This window comes from Podarcis vaucheri, assembly GCF_965113315.1.
Source record: "Podarcis vaucheri genome assembly, chromosome: 12".
NCBI lineage: Eukaryota > Metazoa > Chordata > Lepidosauria > Squamata > Lacertidae > Podarcis > Podarcis vaucheri.
In genome coordinates, this window is record NC_138750.1 from 34,832,120 (window position 1) to 34,847,181 (window position 15,062).

Here is a 15,062-nt window from a genome sequence, read left to right on the forward strand (position 1 = left end):
TACACACACACACACACACACAGAGAGAGAGAGAGAGAGAGAGAGAGAGAGAGAGAGAGAGAGAGAGACTCATACAGATATGTGGAATGGTCAATAACCTAATACAGTCGAGTGTTTTCAAGAATGCACATTTCCTCCCGTTTCTTACACCAGTTTATGATTCTGGATCAGAAACCTCTTCCTCCCTCCCCCTCCTTTCCATTCCTCCCTCCCTCTGCCTCTCTCCTATGCAAACCCATCCGTCACCCAGGAAAGAACAGGTTCTGGGATGGACGTCCCGTTGGGTGGCCTTGAGGTCTTCGAATCCAACCATGAGAGCTAAACGGAGTTTTGGTGTTCCTAAATATGTATGATAGGTGCGGTGCTAATCGCACTTACTCAGAAGTTTCACTTGAAGTCCATAGGTTTTAATTCCAAGCAAAGGTGTGGGATACACAGCGAAACTGTCTACCGCCAAATCATGTTGGGGATGACAGCTCAGAATTTGAGCATGGAGCTGAAACACGGGTGTCGCTGGCTTCATTGGGCTTTGAATCAAGCTGTGGAGTAATTCAGCCTTGGACGCACAGGCGCGCACTCCTAAGTACAGTAATAAATGCAATTTACCCCGACAGGGTACGTTGCTTCAAGGTTCGAGAGTGGTAGATACACGGCCTAAACTAAATGTAGGAGAGAGGAAATGAAGGACAGATCAAATGGTCTTCCTCCACTCACCCACCCAACTTCTACCTGTCCTTTCGCGCCTTCCTGTGAACAGTTAGCTCTGGAGAGAAATTTTTGCGAGATCAGGTGTTTATCGAGCGAAGAGGTCGGTTTGGGTGGCTTGGCACGACCAGCGTTTTTTAAAAATCCGCGGTTCATTCACACGACCGCACTGGACATCTAGAACAAAACAAGTGTTGTGTCAACCGACTCCTAAGGCCACCCCGCGCCAAATGTGCGATGGAAAAGCACGCCCCGGTGCTTTAAATATTTGCATGCAATTCTCCGAAAATATGGGCCTTCCCGTCCCAAATATGTAGTACAGAAAGCAAGTTATTCTTGTGCCATTGGCAAGAGAAGCGATCTCGCTGTTTTGACCCGCTCTTAACAAGATGATTTCTGGAGTGACCGGCAAGTGTCAAAATAGGAGGGATAGCGCCGCACCTTTGGCCAGACTTGGAGCCCATCCCGGAGAGAAATGTTCTCAGCTACGGTCTCCGCTTTCCTTTGCCTCCTCCCTCACCCCTTCAAGGAAGAAAAAAAAGAGGGGAATAGCTGCCACAGACACACACAATGCTTCTGAAGCATATTGATCGCTCTAAACCAAAACATCGCCAACAGCCCAGTTCACACAAGCCAGCGCGCCGGTTTAAATCCCACTCAGATCAGCGATGTGAACGCATAGATTTAAAGCAATAATATTAATGAAAAAGTCCAACCGGTTTCACAGAAATTTGCTTCTTGTGTTTGGGATACATATGAAAGAGTTTAAAATCTGCTTGGAAGCAATCCTGAGTTTAGCCAGCGGTCCTATGTAGATTGACTTAACGGCAAATCCCATTGAAGTCAGAGGGATTTCTCTTCCAGTAAAAACGTGCCACATACTAGGATGCTTAAACGTATAATTTCGAGTAGTGTGTCTGGGACAGATAAAATAGCATTGTAGATGTACAGGCACATTTTATACAGCCACACATTGCAAATAGATACATGTGTGTGCGTTTCATATATGAAACAGATAGTATATGATGTGTTGTCATGCTCTCTCTGAATGTCTCTCTATAAACCGTTCTATACCTTAACCTGTGAGCTGTATATATAACCTACATTATATTATCACATATCAGGCTATGGAGCGCATAGATCTATTTATAGCTACTATATACATCACACACAAGTTCCATTCTAGGACTCTACTGGAAAATGTCCAGAAATGACATCAGACTCCAGTTGCCGTTTAGGAATTATTCCAGCGCTCCAATAATCCATCTCATTCTCTTCCACCACTGGAAGCGTCAAGGTCAACCACAATATATATGACCGTCTGTGTTCATATACAGGCATGTTTGCTGCATAATTTCTTTGGCATTTTTAAAACTGGGGGGAGGGGGTAGACTCCAAAAACCCATAGGAAGAAAATCGGTTTAAGGGGTGGGGGAGGCCCTAAGATAAACAGCTCAGCTACTCAGCATACTCTTGGGGTTCCTATCGCCCAATTGTGTAAAGAAATCAGAAACATGTTTTAAGCCCCAAATAGGTCCAAGCAGATATAGAGAGAATCGCGAGTAGGCCAAAGAAACCTTAAAGCTTGTGAACGGGGACCGTTTCGTGAATTCCCTTTAAAAAAATCTAAGGAGGACAGCAGCGATCCGGAGAGTCACTGACAAAAGCATTCTTGGGTTTAACTGAATGCATATCATCCACCAGGCCTGTCCACATATTTCTAGTCATTTTGAGTTCCGTCTGTTTCAGCGGTGACCTCTTGCCATTTTCCTGTTAGCAGCCGGAGTGGCCCGGATTCCTGTCCACACTAAATACAAAAGCACGGGCGTTGCACTGGCTGACTGCAGTGTGGTTGCAATGCAGTTGACAGAGGTGAGGAACGGTGAGATCCAGACTAGCTTCTCCCACGTCCTGCTACTGAGAGGTCAACGTATTCTTTAAAAAAAAGAAAGAGAAAGTATTCCTATCGCCCGAATCCCCCAGAAACACAGATTTGGGATCCTGTTCCATCTACGCTGTGTTTATACGTCCCAAGCGGAAACCGATTCTCCATGAAAACGGATCTCTCCGTTTTCGCCTCCCTCACTCCATTTGGCTTCAATTCTACAAGGCAGTCCTATCCTGCCACCCTATAGATCCATCTAGGAAGAAGCAAAACCTAACACCTGGCTTAGCACAGGATAGTTAGTCCCTAGGAAAACTCAAGGAATATGCAGAGCAAGTATCAACGGGCTACTATATCGACTTGCAAACAAAGTCGTAGATCAGCCTGCGGAATCCTATACGAAGCCCTCTCTCAGCTGACAACCGCCCTAAACTGTTGCTGATTTTCAATTTGCATTCAGTCACATTTCGCATTGTTTTGAAAACTCTTTCTTTCCCTTCCTCTTCTTTTCCCCGCTTGCCAAATCCTGGTTGGTGGGGGGGGGGAGAAGGGGGGAGAGAAGGCATTCAGGTAATGAAGTCTGTAACTAAACGGTAATTGAATCAGCATAATTTGCACACTGAATGGTTTTCAAATGCTCCCAGTTTACAATTAAAGGAGAATTAATGCGCTTGTTTTCAGCCTGCCGCGCATTAGAATAAATCCCGCGCCGTTGTTGCCATGAGTGGGAAAGAGTTTAAGTGCCAACAAACCCAGGGCGGGAGGAGGGGGGGGGGAACCACGCAGCTTATTGATCTTGCGCCTGGATGGGAGAGATTACGTGTGTTGGAGTTCTCTGGCCCCCACCTATTTAAAAATAAATAAATCAGAGAGCGGTGCAATAGCGCCAGGCGCGCACACAACACCCCCCCCCTGACCAAACGACCCTTTCAAGGATGCATAGCCAGTCAAGGCTTCCTGGGTCGCTGGCCCCCAAACAACATGGAGGGGGGGTTAGTTCTTGACATCGTTCTGCGGATCCTAGAGGGACCTGCATCCTCACCTCTGTTTTGGAGTTTGGGGGGGGGGGTCGGAATCAGAATGAATAGAAACTAGAATATTTTTCTTCTTACAAATAAACAAATCCCCAAGACTTCTTGACTTCTAAACTTGGCTCCGGTCCATTTGTAGGGGGGAGGCAGTGTTACAGCAGGTGATGGCACGCCAGAGCGCTTGTTCCCGTCTGCAAGGGCTGTCCCTGCGTTCACCTGCTTCCCCCCCCCCCCAAGGTGTCCTGAGCGGGGCTGAGACTGGCGCGCAGCGCCCTCCAGCGGCCAAGAGCTGCAACCGCAGGCCAACAGCGCAAGGAAGAGGCTTCTTACAGAGAGGGTAAAAAAAAAAACCGAGTTGCCCCGGTTGGTTTTCAAGGTTTATATGCCTGTCGAACCACACCAGGCGCTTCTTTTTCATTATTCCCCGTCCGGCCTGATCCTAGACCGTTTTTCCAACCTGAAAGCCGATCACTCTCGATCCCCTTGCTCAGAAAGCAGATGGCGGTCTCTGTGCTTATCTGTGGATCGTTGTGAGCTGGATCCCAGGAGGAAAAGATCCCAGGTTGTGTGGTTTCGCGTCCCCTCTGCTCATCTGTTTGTGCCACGGGACTGATTCAGCGGCATTTAGGTGGTTTGGTTTTACGCGGCGGCGGGGGGGGGGGAGTGCGGTAAGTGCTAGGTGGTGTCTATACCTGGATGTTGACACCTGTGCATGACGGAAAAGCCCCCTAAAGGGTGTGCGTGTGCTGCCACAACAGTGACCGTGAGAGCGATCCCCTCCTCTCATCACCTGGGTCGCCGGCGCCACCGAAAACTTCCCCTCCTGTCCCGAGGAGAGCTGAAGACACCTTGGGGACGAACCAACTGACCCCCCCACCCACCCACCCAGGGGTCACAAGGAGGTAGACAGATAGAGGAGGTGAGATACCCACGACATAGCCCAAGTTGTCACTTTACAGAGTTTATGATCGGGCAGGAGGGGTCCCTCGCGGATTTGAACTAGCTCTAGCGGGTGTCAAAGAGAGACCCCGGGTATTACACCTTGCTGTCTACACTGGACTTTTTTTTTTTTTTTAGACCGCCGGCTTGGTCTCCCGTATGAACGGATGGAGCTCCAATTGGTAGATCGTGGAAGAAAAAAGTTTTGCCGGAGTTCTCTCTCCTAACCACCCCTGCCAAGGCCCGCTCATCAAGCTTTCTAAGAGACGCTGTGGCAACGTCCTTGAATTGATCTTCTCACCTTCTCGCACGCCTACAGTAAGGTTGCCAAACTTCCGTCGAACCCACAGTCACCCAAAACGCGCACCCCGTCCACCAACAAATGAATAAAAAAATGGGAAAACACACCCCACGGGAGACGGAGACGAGGGGAGAAAGCTGGAAGGAGTCTCTCAAGACAGTCTCTCACCCTTTGGCTCGGTAGGGCTGGAGCCAGTGGGTCTACTCGTGAATAAGTGAGGCGAGCCGCAAGGCCTTTGCTGGGGGTTCTCCTGCCCTCCACCCAAAGCAGCCCAAGCTAGTGTGCGGGGCGGGGGGAGAGAGAAAGCGGGAGGGAGGGAGGCTCCTTGCAAAACTTACCAGGTAGAGTGCTGGTTGCAACAGAAGCACCGCGTACCAGTACACAGGCTGCATCCTCCCAGCTCAAACTTCCACAGCGTTGCCTTCGCTTGCTCTTTGTTCCTCCAGGAACATAGATCCACCTGACATCCACTTTATAGAACCAGGAGAGCTCGCGCCAGCCTAGACCAAAAAGGAAATTATAGACTCCATGACCGCAAAACACGAGGTGAGGGCTTCGAGGTGTGGGGGGGGGGGAGCGAGAGAGCAGAGGGAGGGGCGCGACACAGACACACACACCCGGACCCGGAGAGGGCAGGGAAGTGGGGGGGGGGCGCTGAGCGATGAAGGACTCAGATCAGAGTTAATCCATTTACAGGGCAGAGGGCGGGGTGAGAAGGGCTTCGCGCCGCGCGGGCCAAGCTAATACCCCTAAGCTGCGGAGTGACTCCGGAGCAAGGCAGGTGCGGAATGACAGGACTGGGCAGGGGTGGGGTGGGGGTCCAGAGCTGACTGCTTATTCTTGTAAGGAAGATGGGGGCGGCTGGTGCATCATCGCCAGATATCAGAGAGAGAGAGAGAGAGAGAGAGAGACTCACACGCAGCCAAGCGCGTGGAAAGTAAAGGCGGAGGGGTCGAGGAATGGAGCTTAGTTTAGGTCCCGGATCAAGCCCCAGATCCAGGCTCCAGGCTAAAGGTGCCCCAGAGGTGCCAAGGGGTGCTCGGGCGCGCACATACGCCTCCTTCCCGCGCCCCGTCTCCGCGCAAACGCGCGCGCGCGCACACACTTCCCTCGTCCGTCTCCCAACTCCCGTCTCTGCCTCCGCCAGCTCGCCCTCAACCCACGGCGGAGCTCCCAGCACCCCGCCCCTCGTTTCCTTCCCAACAAAAAAAAAAAGGAAGGAAAATCGGATCCGAGTTCCTTCCTCCCCACCACCCACAAAAATAAGAGTAGACGGGGCTACCTACTGCATGGAGGGTCCGAAAGCAGGCGCCGATCTCTGGCAATAGTCCATGGGAAGAGGAGAGGCGAGGCGAGGCGAGAGGGAAGCAAGGAAGCTACAGGGTCTCGGCAGCAGCGCCCAGGGCTGCGCGAGGATCCCCGCCTCGGCGCGGCTGCTGCTGCTGCTGCTCCATGCTGTGGCCAGCGGGGTCCCGCGGAAACAGGCGCCCCCGCGGAGCCAGCCTGCGCAAGGGAGGCGCCCCGCGGACGGGCACGGCGGCAGGAAACTTCGCCAAGGAGGGAGGAGAAGAAGGCGGCCCGGAGCGCACGACCGCTTCCTAGCGTCTCTGTCTTGGCACAGAGGCAGTCCGGGCGTGCCGAGCGATTTGTCTCTTGCAAAAAAATAAGAAGAAGAAGAAGGACTTCTTGGCTAAGCGGGAGCTGCTCCTTGTTGCCTCCTTCTTCTTTTTAACTTTGGACAAGGGATCAAGCAGCTCAGCTGCAAAGCCCTCGGCCGATCATCCCTTCCAGGGCAAAGCGAGGCTGCAGAAGGAGGCCGGCGCTGGAGGAGGAGAAGCGCCGAAAAGCCGCCTCGAGCGCTGTCCGAGAGTCATTCCAGCTGCGAGGAGGAGCGACAGAGAAAAGAAGAAGAATCGGCGAGACTTGCGAGAGAGGCAGCCGCGTCCCAGCCTCTCCAAGTCCGACCGGCTGGCTGGCTGGCGGGCGACGAATCAGAGCCGTGCCAAGGCGCGCTGCGGCGCGCTGCCCTGCCGCTAGGGGGCTCCCTCCGCACGCGGAGCTCCGCGGCTGCGGAGGGAGGAGGAAAAGGACGCCCTGGCAGGAAGGAGGGAGAGGGAGAAAGAAAGACAGCAGGAGAGTTTGCGTCGCTTTCCACTCTTCAACGCGCACATAAACACACACACACACCCCGTCCAGGCTTTCCTTCCTTCCTCTTCTTCTTCAATAGCAATTAATATCCCATGAATATGAATAATGACGTCGCCCTTGGCTCCCGCACAAATAATAAAGCACTTGAAAGAGGAGCTTGATGCCTTCCGATGGTTTCCTGGAGATGACTGCAGGGGCTGCGAGATGGCTGGAGAAATGGGGCGTGAAGTCTGGCACCCGAGATAAGAGAAGTTGGGTTACAGGGCCAGGAGAGAGAGAGAGAGAGAGAGAGAGAGAGAGAGAGAGAGAGAGAGAGAGAGATGCCGTCTCTTCCGAGACGGAGGGACTGCCTTTTTTCCAGGGCGGGGCGGGAATTGAGAGACGGGGGGACGGACGGAGTGAGCACTCGGGCATTTGGATTTCTGAGAGCACGGATGTGTCGCTGCCCTCCCTGTAGCACACCCCTCCGGCGGGCTCAAAGGCCTCCCCTAACTCGCTTTAACTCCGCGTTAGTTACTTCGGAATCATTACCTCGCCTGCTTCTGTGCTCCGCTTAAGCCAGGGAGATGATAACCCTGGCTTCAGTCACAGAAGAGCGTTGAAGCCATGGAAGAGCACTGAAAGAATGGAATGAAAAATAAACCCTCTCTCCTTGCCCAGTATATGCACACCTCTCCCCGTGTGCTGGATCAGGCCCACGGCCCCTCCGGTCCTGCGTCCTGTTCTCATAGTGGCCACCCATATGCCCCTACGGAACCGTCAAACAGGACTGGAACACAAGACTCTCCCCCTGTGGCTTCCAGCAACTGGTATTCAGAAGCGTTGACTGCCTCCGACATCATGACTAGTAGCCTCTGAGAAACTTCTCCGTGAATTTGTTCAATCCTCTTTCAAAGCCGACGGAACTGGTGGCCATCCTGTGGGAGGGAGTTCCGTAGTTTATGGAATCACCAGTCAATGCATTTAGGGGGGGGGAGGCTGTTTAAAGAAGTCTCAAACTTAAGATGGCGTACCACAGATCAGTTGTCCCATAGCACCATTCTGGAGTACTGTACTAAAGAGTAATCCCTCACATATATTTACTGTTAGTGTATATCGGGTGGGGACTTTAAAAAATGATTAGTGATAATGATTAGTTGTAATTCATAGTAAAAAGTGGTTGTGAGAGAGGGAAAGCTGGTAAGAACCCATCAATCTATGAGTGTGGATGTCACATCTTGATTTTGGAGGGATGTTTATCTCTCTTTTCCACTCCCGAAGACATGGACGTAGCCAAGGGGGGCAGGGGGGCAGCTGCTCTCCCCTAAATCAATAAAAATACATAGCAAACCGAGGTTCTGCCCCCCTAACAAAAAGCCTGCCGCCCCTAACATGCCCATGCCCCAGGCTTGTCAAGGGAGACACAGATTGTTACCTATAGTTACTCAAGAGTTAGTACCACTGAACTCAGGTGGGACTTCCGAGCCGACATGTATAAGATTGCACTGGGTGTTTGTTGTAGCAGGGTGCATATTGGATATCAGCTAAGTGGCCAGAAAGACCTAATAAATCACACACTTGCTGTTCGGCTACACAAAATCCCATTGCTCTTTCTAAAACAAACAGAAAACCTTGCCTAGAAAGCACTGTAAAACCTAATATTTAGAGTGTTGTTTTTTTTCAGGCAGCTCTCATTTTTGGCTCTTTCCCATCATTATTATTATTATTAAAATTCCCACCATCTAGATTTGCGAGGTACAGGGTGCGAGGGGCTGGCTTGGTTTGTATTCATTCATATCTGCCCGCTTGCAAATATGTATGACTTGTGTACATCTGCTCACTTGGTTTTTCCTACTCACCATGGGACTATCCCAGAATAAAAGCGATCTAGAATATCCCTGGGGTGTGCATATAAAAGCCTAGGTCCAATTCTGGGCAACTCTGCCTAACACTGGGTTGCAGGTGATCTCTACCTCAGACCTGGAAGAGCTGCATCATCCTGGAGTTGGGCTGAGGAACCTGTGGTCCTTCCAGAGTTGATAGACTACAGTTCCCACCCCCCTGGATGTTGACCATGCTTGTTTGGGTTGGTGGTTGACCGAAGCTGGAGGTTCATGGACTGGCCACCTTTGCCTTAGCAAAATAGGTCCTACATACAAATGTAGTCAAGCACATGACTTCCCCAGAGGAACTTGGGAACTGTAGTTTGTTAAGAGTCTGGGAACTGTTGCTCTCTGAGGCGTAAACTGCAGTTCCCAAGATCCTTGGGGGAAGCCATGTGCTGTAAATGCATGGTTTGTAGGCAGCCATGAATTTAAAGCACATGACTCCCCCCCCCAAGAATCCTGGGAACTGCAATTTCCCTCTCACCAAGCTACAAATCCCAGCATACTTGACAGACTACAATTCACCTTCTCACCCCTTGCCTTTTCCTGTAAGACCTATTGCAGTCATTAAGAGTCGTCAACAGGCTCATCTCAGCTATCTGCCAATCTCCCATTCCCACCACCCTTCTGAGTAATACCCCTCCCCACCTTCTCACTATATAGAAGGATCTGGCAACTTCTGTTTCAGTGTATCTGAAGAAGTGTGCATGCACACGAAAGCTCATACCAAGAACTAACTTAGTTGGTCTTTAAGGTGCTACTGGAAGGAATTTTTTTATTACAATTCCCAGGAATCCTTTTGAGGAAAAGTCATGTGCATTCGGTGTAATTTGGATGGGCTTTAAGTATATGTTGTGGATTTACAGATGATAGATAGATGATAGATAGATAGATAGTAGATAGATAGATAGATAGATAGATAGATAGATAGATAGATAGATGATAGATAGATAGATAGATGATAGATAGATGATAGATAGATGATAGAGATTTAGATTATCTTTACCTGGGACATACATCATCACCCTGCAGTGCATCCGACTTTCTTCATCCTTGATGCCCGGAATGAGAGGTACCTGCTTTCTTATTATCATGATCTTTCATACCTGCTGGTGGGACAAAACGGCTTCAGAGTGAGGGGGAGTGGGGAAGGGAAAAGGGCAATCCTTGGCCTTTGAAATAATCACAATAATTTTGTTAAAAACCAGAGTCCCAGCCTTTGAAGCTGTGGGAGTCTGGCATTTGCTTGGGTAAAGTCTAACAAGCCGAGGCTCAGCCTCCTCTCATTACTTGTTGATGAAGGCTGTGATTTATCATCTTCCAAAGGAGGAAACCAGGAGACAGTCATCCCATGAATGCTCTAGCAGAAAAGAAAAGGACTTCATTTGTCCTGCCAAGTACCTGCTCCCTTGGAACACGTCGGGGTGATTAATACCTCCGCTTGACATTTTGATACTAATCTCTAAAATATTGTTTCAACTCAGAGGCCTTGCTTCAGAACATTGTAATAAAAAAACGCTGATTGGTGATTTAAAGGCCTTTAAGATAAACTGTGCTGGAATCTGGATGTGACCAGGATGAAGGCCATGATGGAGACTTTTCTCAGCCTTGAGTGTGGAACCCCCTATTCTGGCGCCCTGAACCCACCAGAAAACAACTTAATAGACAAGCTCCAGCCTTGTCTATTTCATGTTCCTAAGAGCCCTGGGTAATGGCCAAGCTAATATCCCTCACCACTAAAGGGTAGATGAACTTCCCTCTCCTTGGGAAAAAGTAAGAGTCACTGATTAATGACAGGAAGTCAAGTTGATAAAATAAGCCATCATTCCTACTATTTCCAAAGTTCAGGTCATGATGTCACTGCTCATGTGGCCAGAACGGTCACACACAAGAATGAGGTATCAGCAGCTTTGAGGGAACCCAAGGCTTTTGCAGAAGTACAAAAAAAAATTATTAGATTATAGAATTGTAGAGTTGGAAGGGATCACGAGGGTCATCCACTCCCTTGGAGGTGGTGGTTGTTTTGTCCAGTCTAGGGCTCAAACCCACAACCCTGAGGTTAAGAGTCTCATGCTCTACTGACTGAGCTATAGGAGGGGAAGAAAAACAAAAAAAAGGGAGAGGGAACTCTCCCAAAGCAGCCACACGCGGACTGAGCATGCTCAGTGGTCACTAAATGCTGGCTGGCTGATGGCTGGGGAGGGGCCATGGAATGGAGTGGCTGGAACCCAGAACAGAAGCATTCCACACAGCAACATTTTAAAGGTCCTACTTAGATTCCTAAAATTAAAAGAGATCTTGTCTAGTCCACCCCCTCGATTCTGGAACTCCCTGCCACAGGTTTCCACCCCTGCGGTAAAATATCGTAGTGATTAATATTATATTTATAAATAAATTTCCCTGGGTACTTAGAGTGATTTGTATACATTATCCTAGGACCATTTTCAGTAGCTCTGTATTGTGTCTATGTTTTTTTTTTAGCAAATACTGTATTTCCTGGCACTTTTTAATCTTATTGAACAAATCACGAGGACTAGAAAATTGATTCGAATGAAAGCTGAAATTCTTAATCATCCAATGGGACAACAGGAGTCAAATGGCTCTTGGCACAATTTCAAACTGGCTGTTGACCTGAATTGTTGCCAGACATTGCCTCATGGTGAGAAAAGCGCAGGCTGCTTGTCATTGATTTATAAGTAAAATACAATCCTTTTAATTGTGTCAGCCAGTGTCAGACAGGTTGTGTACATGCTATACCCAGGCACTGAATTCAGCTTTTGACATGCCACCAGAAACATAGTGTTTTGAACATTTGTGGTAGCACACCAAAATTTTCCTTCCTTCCTTCTATATTCACAACAACCTGATGAGATGGGTTAGGCATGGAACTGGTGCCTCGCCCATGGTAACCCCAGAGATCACCATGGCGTAGTCATTTGAACCTGGGTCTCTTCAGTCCTCGTCCCCCACTGTAAATCTCATATCTTCCTGGCCCTCTTAACATCACATGCATGGGATTGTTAAGGCAAGCACAGAATTCTATGTGAATCAGGAGTGGCCAACATTCCCCCCCCCCTGCAAGGACCACATTTGCTCTTGGCCAACCCTTTGACAACCACAAGCCAACCTGGGCACGGCCAGAGCAAATTTCCTCTCCATCTCCCTCTTCTCCACTCTGCTGCTGCAGCACTCTAGCAGGGAGAATGACAAGTGCCCCTTGCCCCACTCCATCAGATAATGTGATGTCATGGTGGAGTGGGACGGATTATCTGCATCCCCATCCTAGCGCTAGACTGAGCAGAAACATCTCTGCCCAGCCCAGTGCTATGGTGAAAAGGGCAATAAATCTACTCATCCCCGCCAAAAGACTGGTTTGGGGGCCCAGTGGGCCACCAGGGAAAGCTTGGCAGGCTGGATGAGGTCTCCTGGTCCACTTGAATGCCTTATGCATTGAAGATGTTCAGTTGCAATGCTGGACTACAACTCCCATCATCCCTAGCCATTGGTCATTGGGCTGGGGCTGATGGGAGCTGGAGTCCAACAATCAGAAGGCTGCAGGTTCCACACCTCGGATTTAAATGAAGAGATGTGTGCCATATCACCCATGCCATTTCCCCCTCCAATGGAGAAAACGGAGATGCCTTTTGGAAACCCCTTTTAAAAAATGTTTGCCTAGCTTTGGAATTGGAGAGCAGGGGTGTTTACTTGGAAGTAAGCTTCAGTGATTGCAATGCAACTTACTGCTGAAGTGTGCCTATATCGTTCCAGGCATTCTGATTTAAATTGGTCTCTGAAGTGAGCTCAAAAAGAAGGGGGAATGAGACAATCTGTATAATTCAGAACTACAGACCAGATTTAAATCAGTTTAGCTTCATTGACTTCAAGGGAGAATCACAACAACGAAGCAGCTGGGAAGTTAAGTTGTGTGAAAATCTAGAGTAACTTTTCATTCCTATCCTTTTGTGGTGGGGGGGAGAACCAATCTTGGGAAGTGAGCAAAAAAAACCCTGGAGTCTGCCTCTATTACTGAAGAAATGCAAGTTTAAATGGAAAGTGTCTTATATCTTAACACAGAAGGACAGGAGGGTCAGAGGAGATTTGGAAGTTGCCTTGGAATCAGACAGTGGGTCCATTTACAGCAGTGTCTACAGCAATGTCTCTCTAGGGTTTTAGGCAAAGGTCTGTCCCAACCATTCCTGGAGATATGAGGGACCTTCAGCATGCAAAGTGGATGCTTGACCACCAGTGGAGACTGCTGCCCATTGGGTGAAGGCAGGGAGGACAAGAGTAGATGAAGCCAATGTCAGGCAGAGGTGGTGTCAATGATAGGTAAATCCAACTAATGCTGTTTTTGTCCCCACCCTTCTCCATGTTGTGTTTTATCAAGGCAGTGGTGAAATTTAGGAGGATGAGACTGACCTTGACTGTGCTTATGTTTGAATGGTTGTAAGCAAGGAGATGTTATGGGCTGGTTGGACGCAGAAGAGTGGCGAGAAGAACCCGCTGGGGAACCATCAAGGGGGAAAGGCTCAGAGTGATGGTGGTGGGACTACTATGAGTGGTCAGAGGCAGAAGACTGGGAAGAAGAGGCATCAGAAGCTGAAAAGGTAATAGGGCTTGCTGTAGTCCCACCCAAGTGCCCTGTTCTAATGGGCAAAAAAAAGTGCTCATGGGGTCTGAGCTGGTTGTGACTCATGACTGACCAGAAGTGGGACTCTGGCATTGTAGCAGATAGCCCAATGGAGATGCTGATCCCAGAGTGTAGCAGCTGTGAGAAAGGCAAATTCCATGCTGGGGATCATTGGGAAAGGAATTGTAAACAAGACGGATGGCATCATAATGCTGTTATGCTAGTCTATGGTGCAAGTGTATTTGGAATACTGTCTACAGTTCTGGTTGCTTCACCTCAAAAAGGATATTGTGGGGTTGGAAAAGGTTCAGAAAAGAACAGCCAAAATGATAAAGGGGATGGAGTGACAATGTTCTGAAGAAAGGTTTCAGAATCTGGGACTTTTTAGTTAAGAAAGAGGTGGCATGTTAGAAGTTTATGGAATTATGCATGGCATGGAGAAAGTAGATAGAGAAAAGTTCTTTGCCCTCTCTCATAATTCTGGAACACATGGACATCTAACAAATCTGAACAAGATTCCAAACAGATAAAAGGAAGTACTTCTTCACTCAGCATTTAGGTAAACTATGGAACTCACTCCCACAGGATTTTGGTTTGATTTTGATTTAATATTTGTATTCCACTTTTCCAACAACAAATGTTGAGTTCAAAGCAGCTCACAATAATATATACATAAAGCAAACAGCAAAGCTGCTGTTTGCTTTATGTATATAATAAAATTGTATACATTGTGTACAATTCAGGAAAACCACAATACTACCAGTAGATGGGTAGCCAGTACAAATGTTTTAACAATGGTGCCACATTCTCTGTTGGCCATGCGCCCCCAATGGCAGTCTGGTTGCGTCATTCTGCACCAGCTGGAGCTCCCAAACCAGGCCTATCCTATCATCAAAGATGACTACCAGGTGTATCGCCTGTTGAACAAGCAACTTTTATCTAGAGCAAATGGGATGGCTCAGTTGGTAGATCATGAGACATTCAATCTCAGGGTCAGGGGTTCAAGACCCACGTTGGCCAAAAGATTCCTGCATTGCAGGGGGTTGGACTTGATGACCCTCATGGTCCCTTCCAACTCTGCAATTCTATGGTTCTGTGCAGGGAAATCTGCATACCTAAGATAAGGTTGTAAGTGTGATATCATTATACAAGCTGTGCCCTCTTGCCGCCTCTTTAATCTACACAATTAGCATTTACCACCTAAGAAGACCAAGAATATACCGTTTTATTTTGTAATAAGAGGCAGCCCGATCCACAACCCAATGAAGTAAAACGGTACAACCGACAGCTCAATCCCACCATGTTTACCGAGAGAAGTAAACCCAGCCTGAGTTCAATGGGGCTTACTCCCTACTGCGTCTCCTTGGAATTGCAACTTTATGCCGATTTCGCTTCATTGAGTTAAATGACAATGGAAGCCACAACGACCCAATGTATCACCCTAAGCGGCTGCAGTGGCTTGCTCATCTGCAACCAGAGCACAGTGCCACGCCAAGGAAGCTTCTCTATCCTCTCCCTTGCTTTATGTTATGGCTCGGTTTTGTGGCTGTTATGAAAC

At 48.7% G+C, this 15,062-nt stretch overlaps 1 protein-coding gene across 3 annotated transcripts in view; it reads right to left on the reverse strand.

The window, feature by feature from the left end:
- The window catches only part of NXPH1 (neurexophilin 1), a 178,759-nt gene extending 171,440 nt beyond the window's left edge, over positions 1-7,319 (reverse strand). The window contains exons 1-2 of one of the 3 annotated variants that reach the window (XM_082193997.1): positions 6,148-7,319; positions 5,200-5,361 (exon numbers count right to left, since the gene is read on the reverse strand). In XM_082193997.1, the coding sequence (XP_082050123.1) occupies positions 5,200-5,253 (54 nt within the window). In that variant the 5' untranslated portion in view covers positions 5,254-5,361; positions 6,148-7,319. Of the gene's footprint in view, positions 1-5,199; positions 5,362-5,777; positions 5,973-6,143 lie in introns of those variants that run through there. The other 2 variants (XM_082193998.1, XM_082193999.1) reach the window with 2 other exon arrangements.
- Between the last annotated feature and the right edge of the window lie 7,743 nt (positions 7,320-15,062).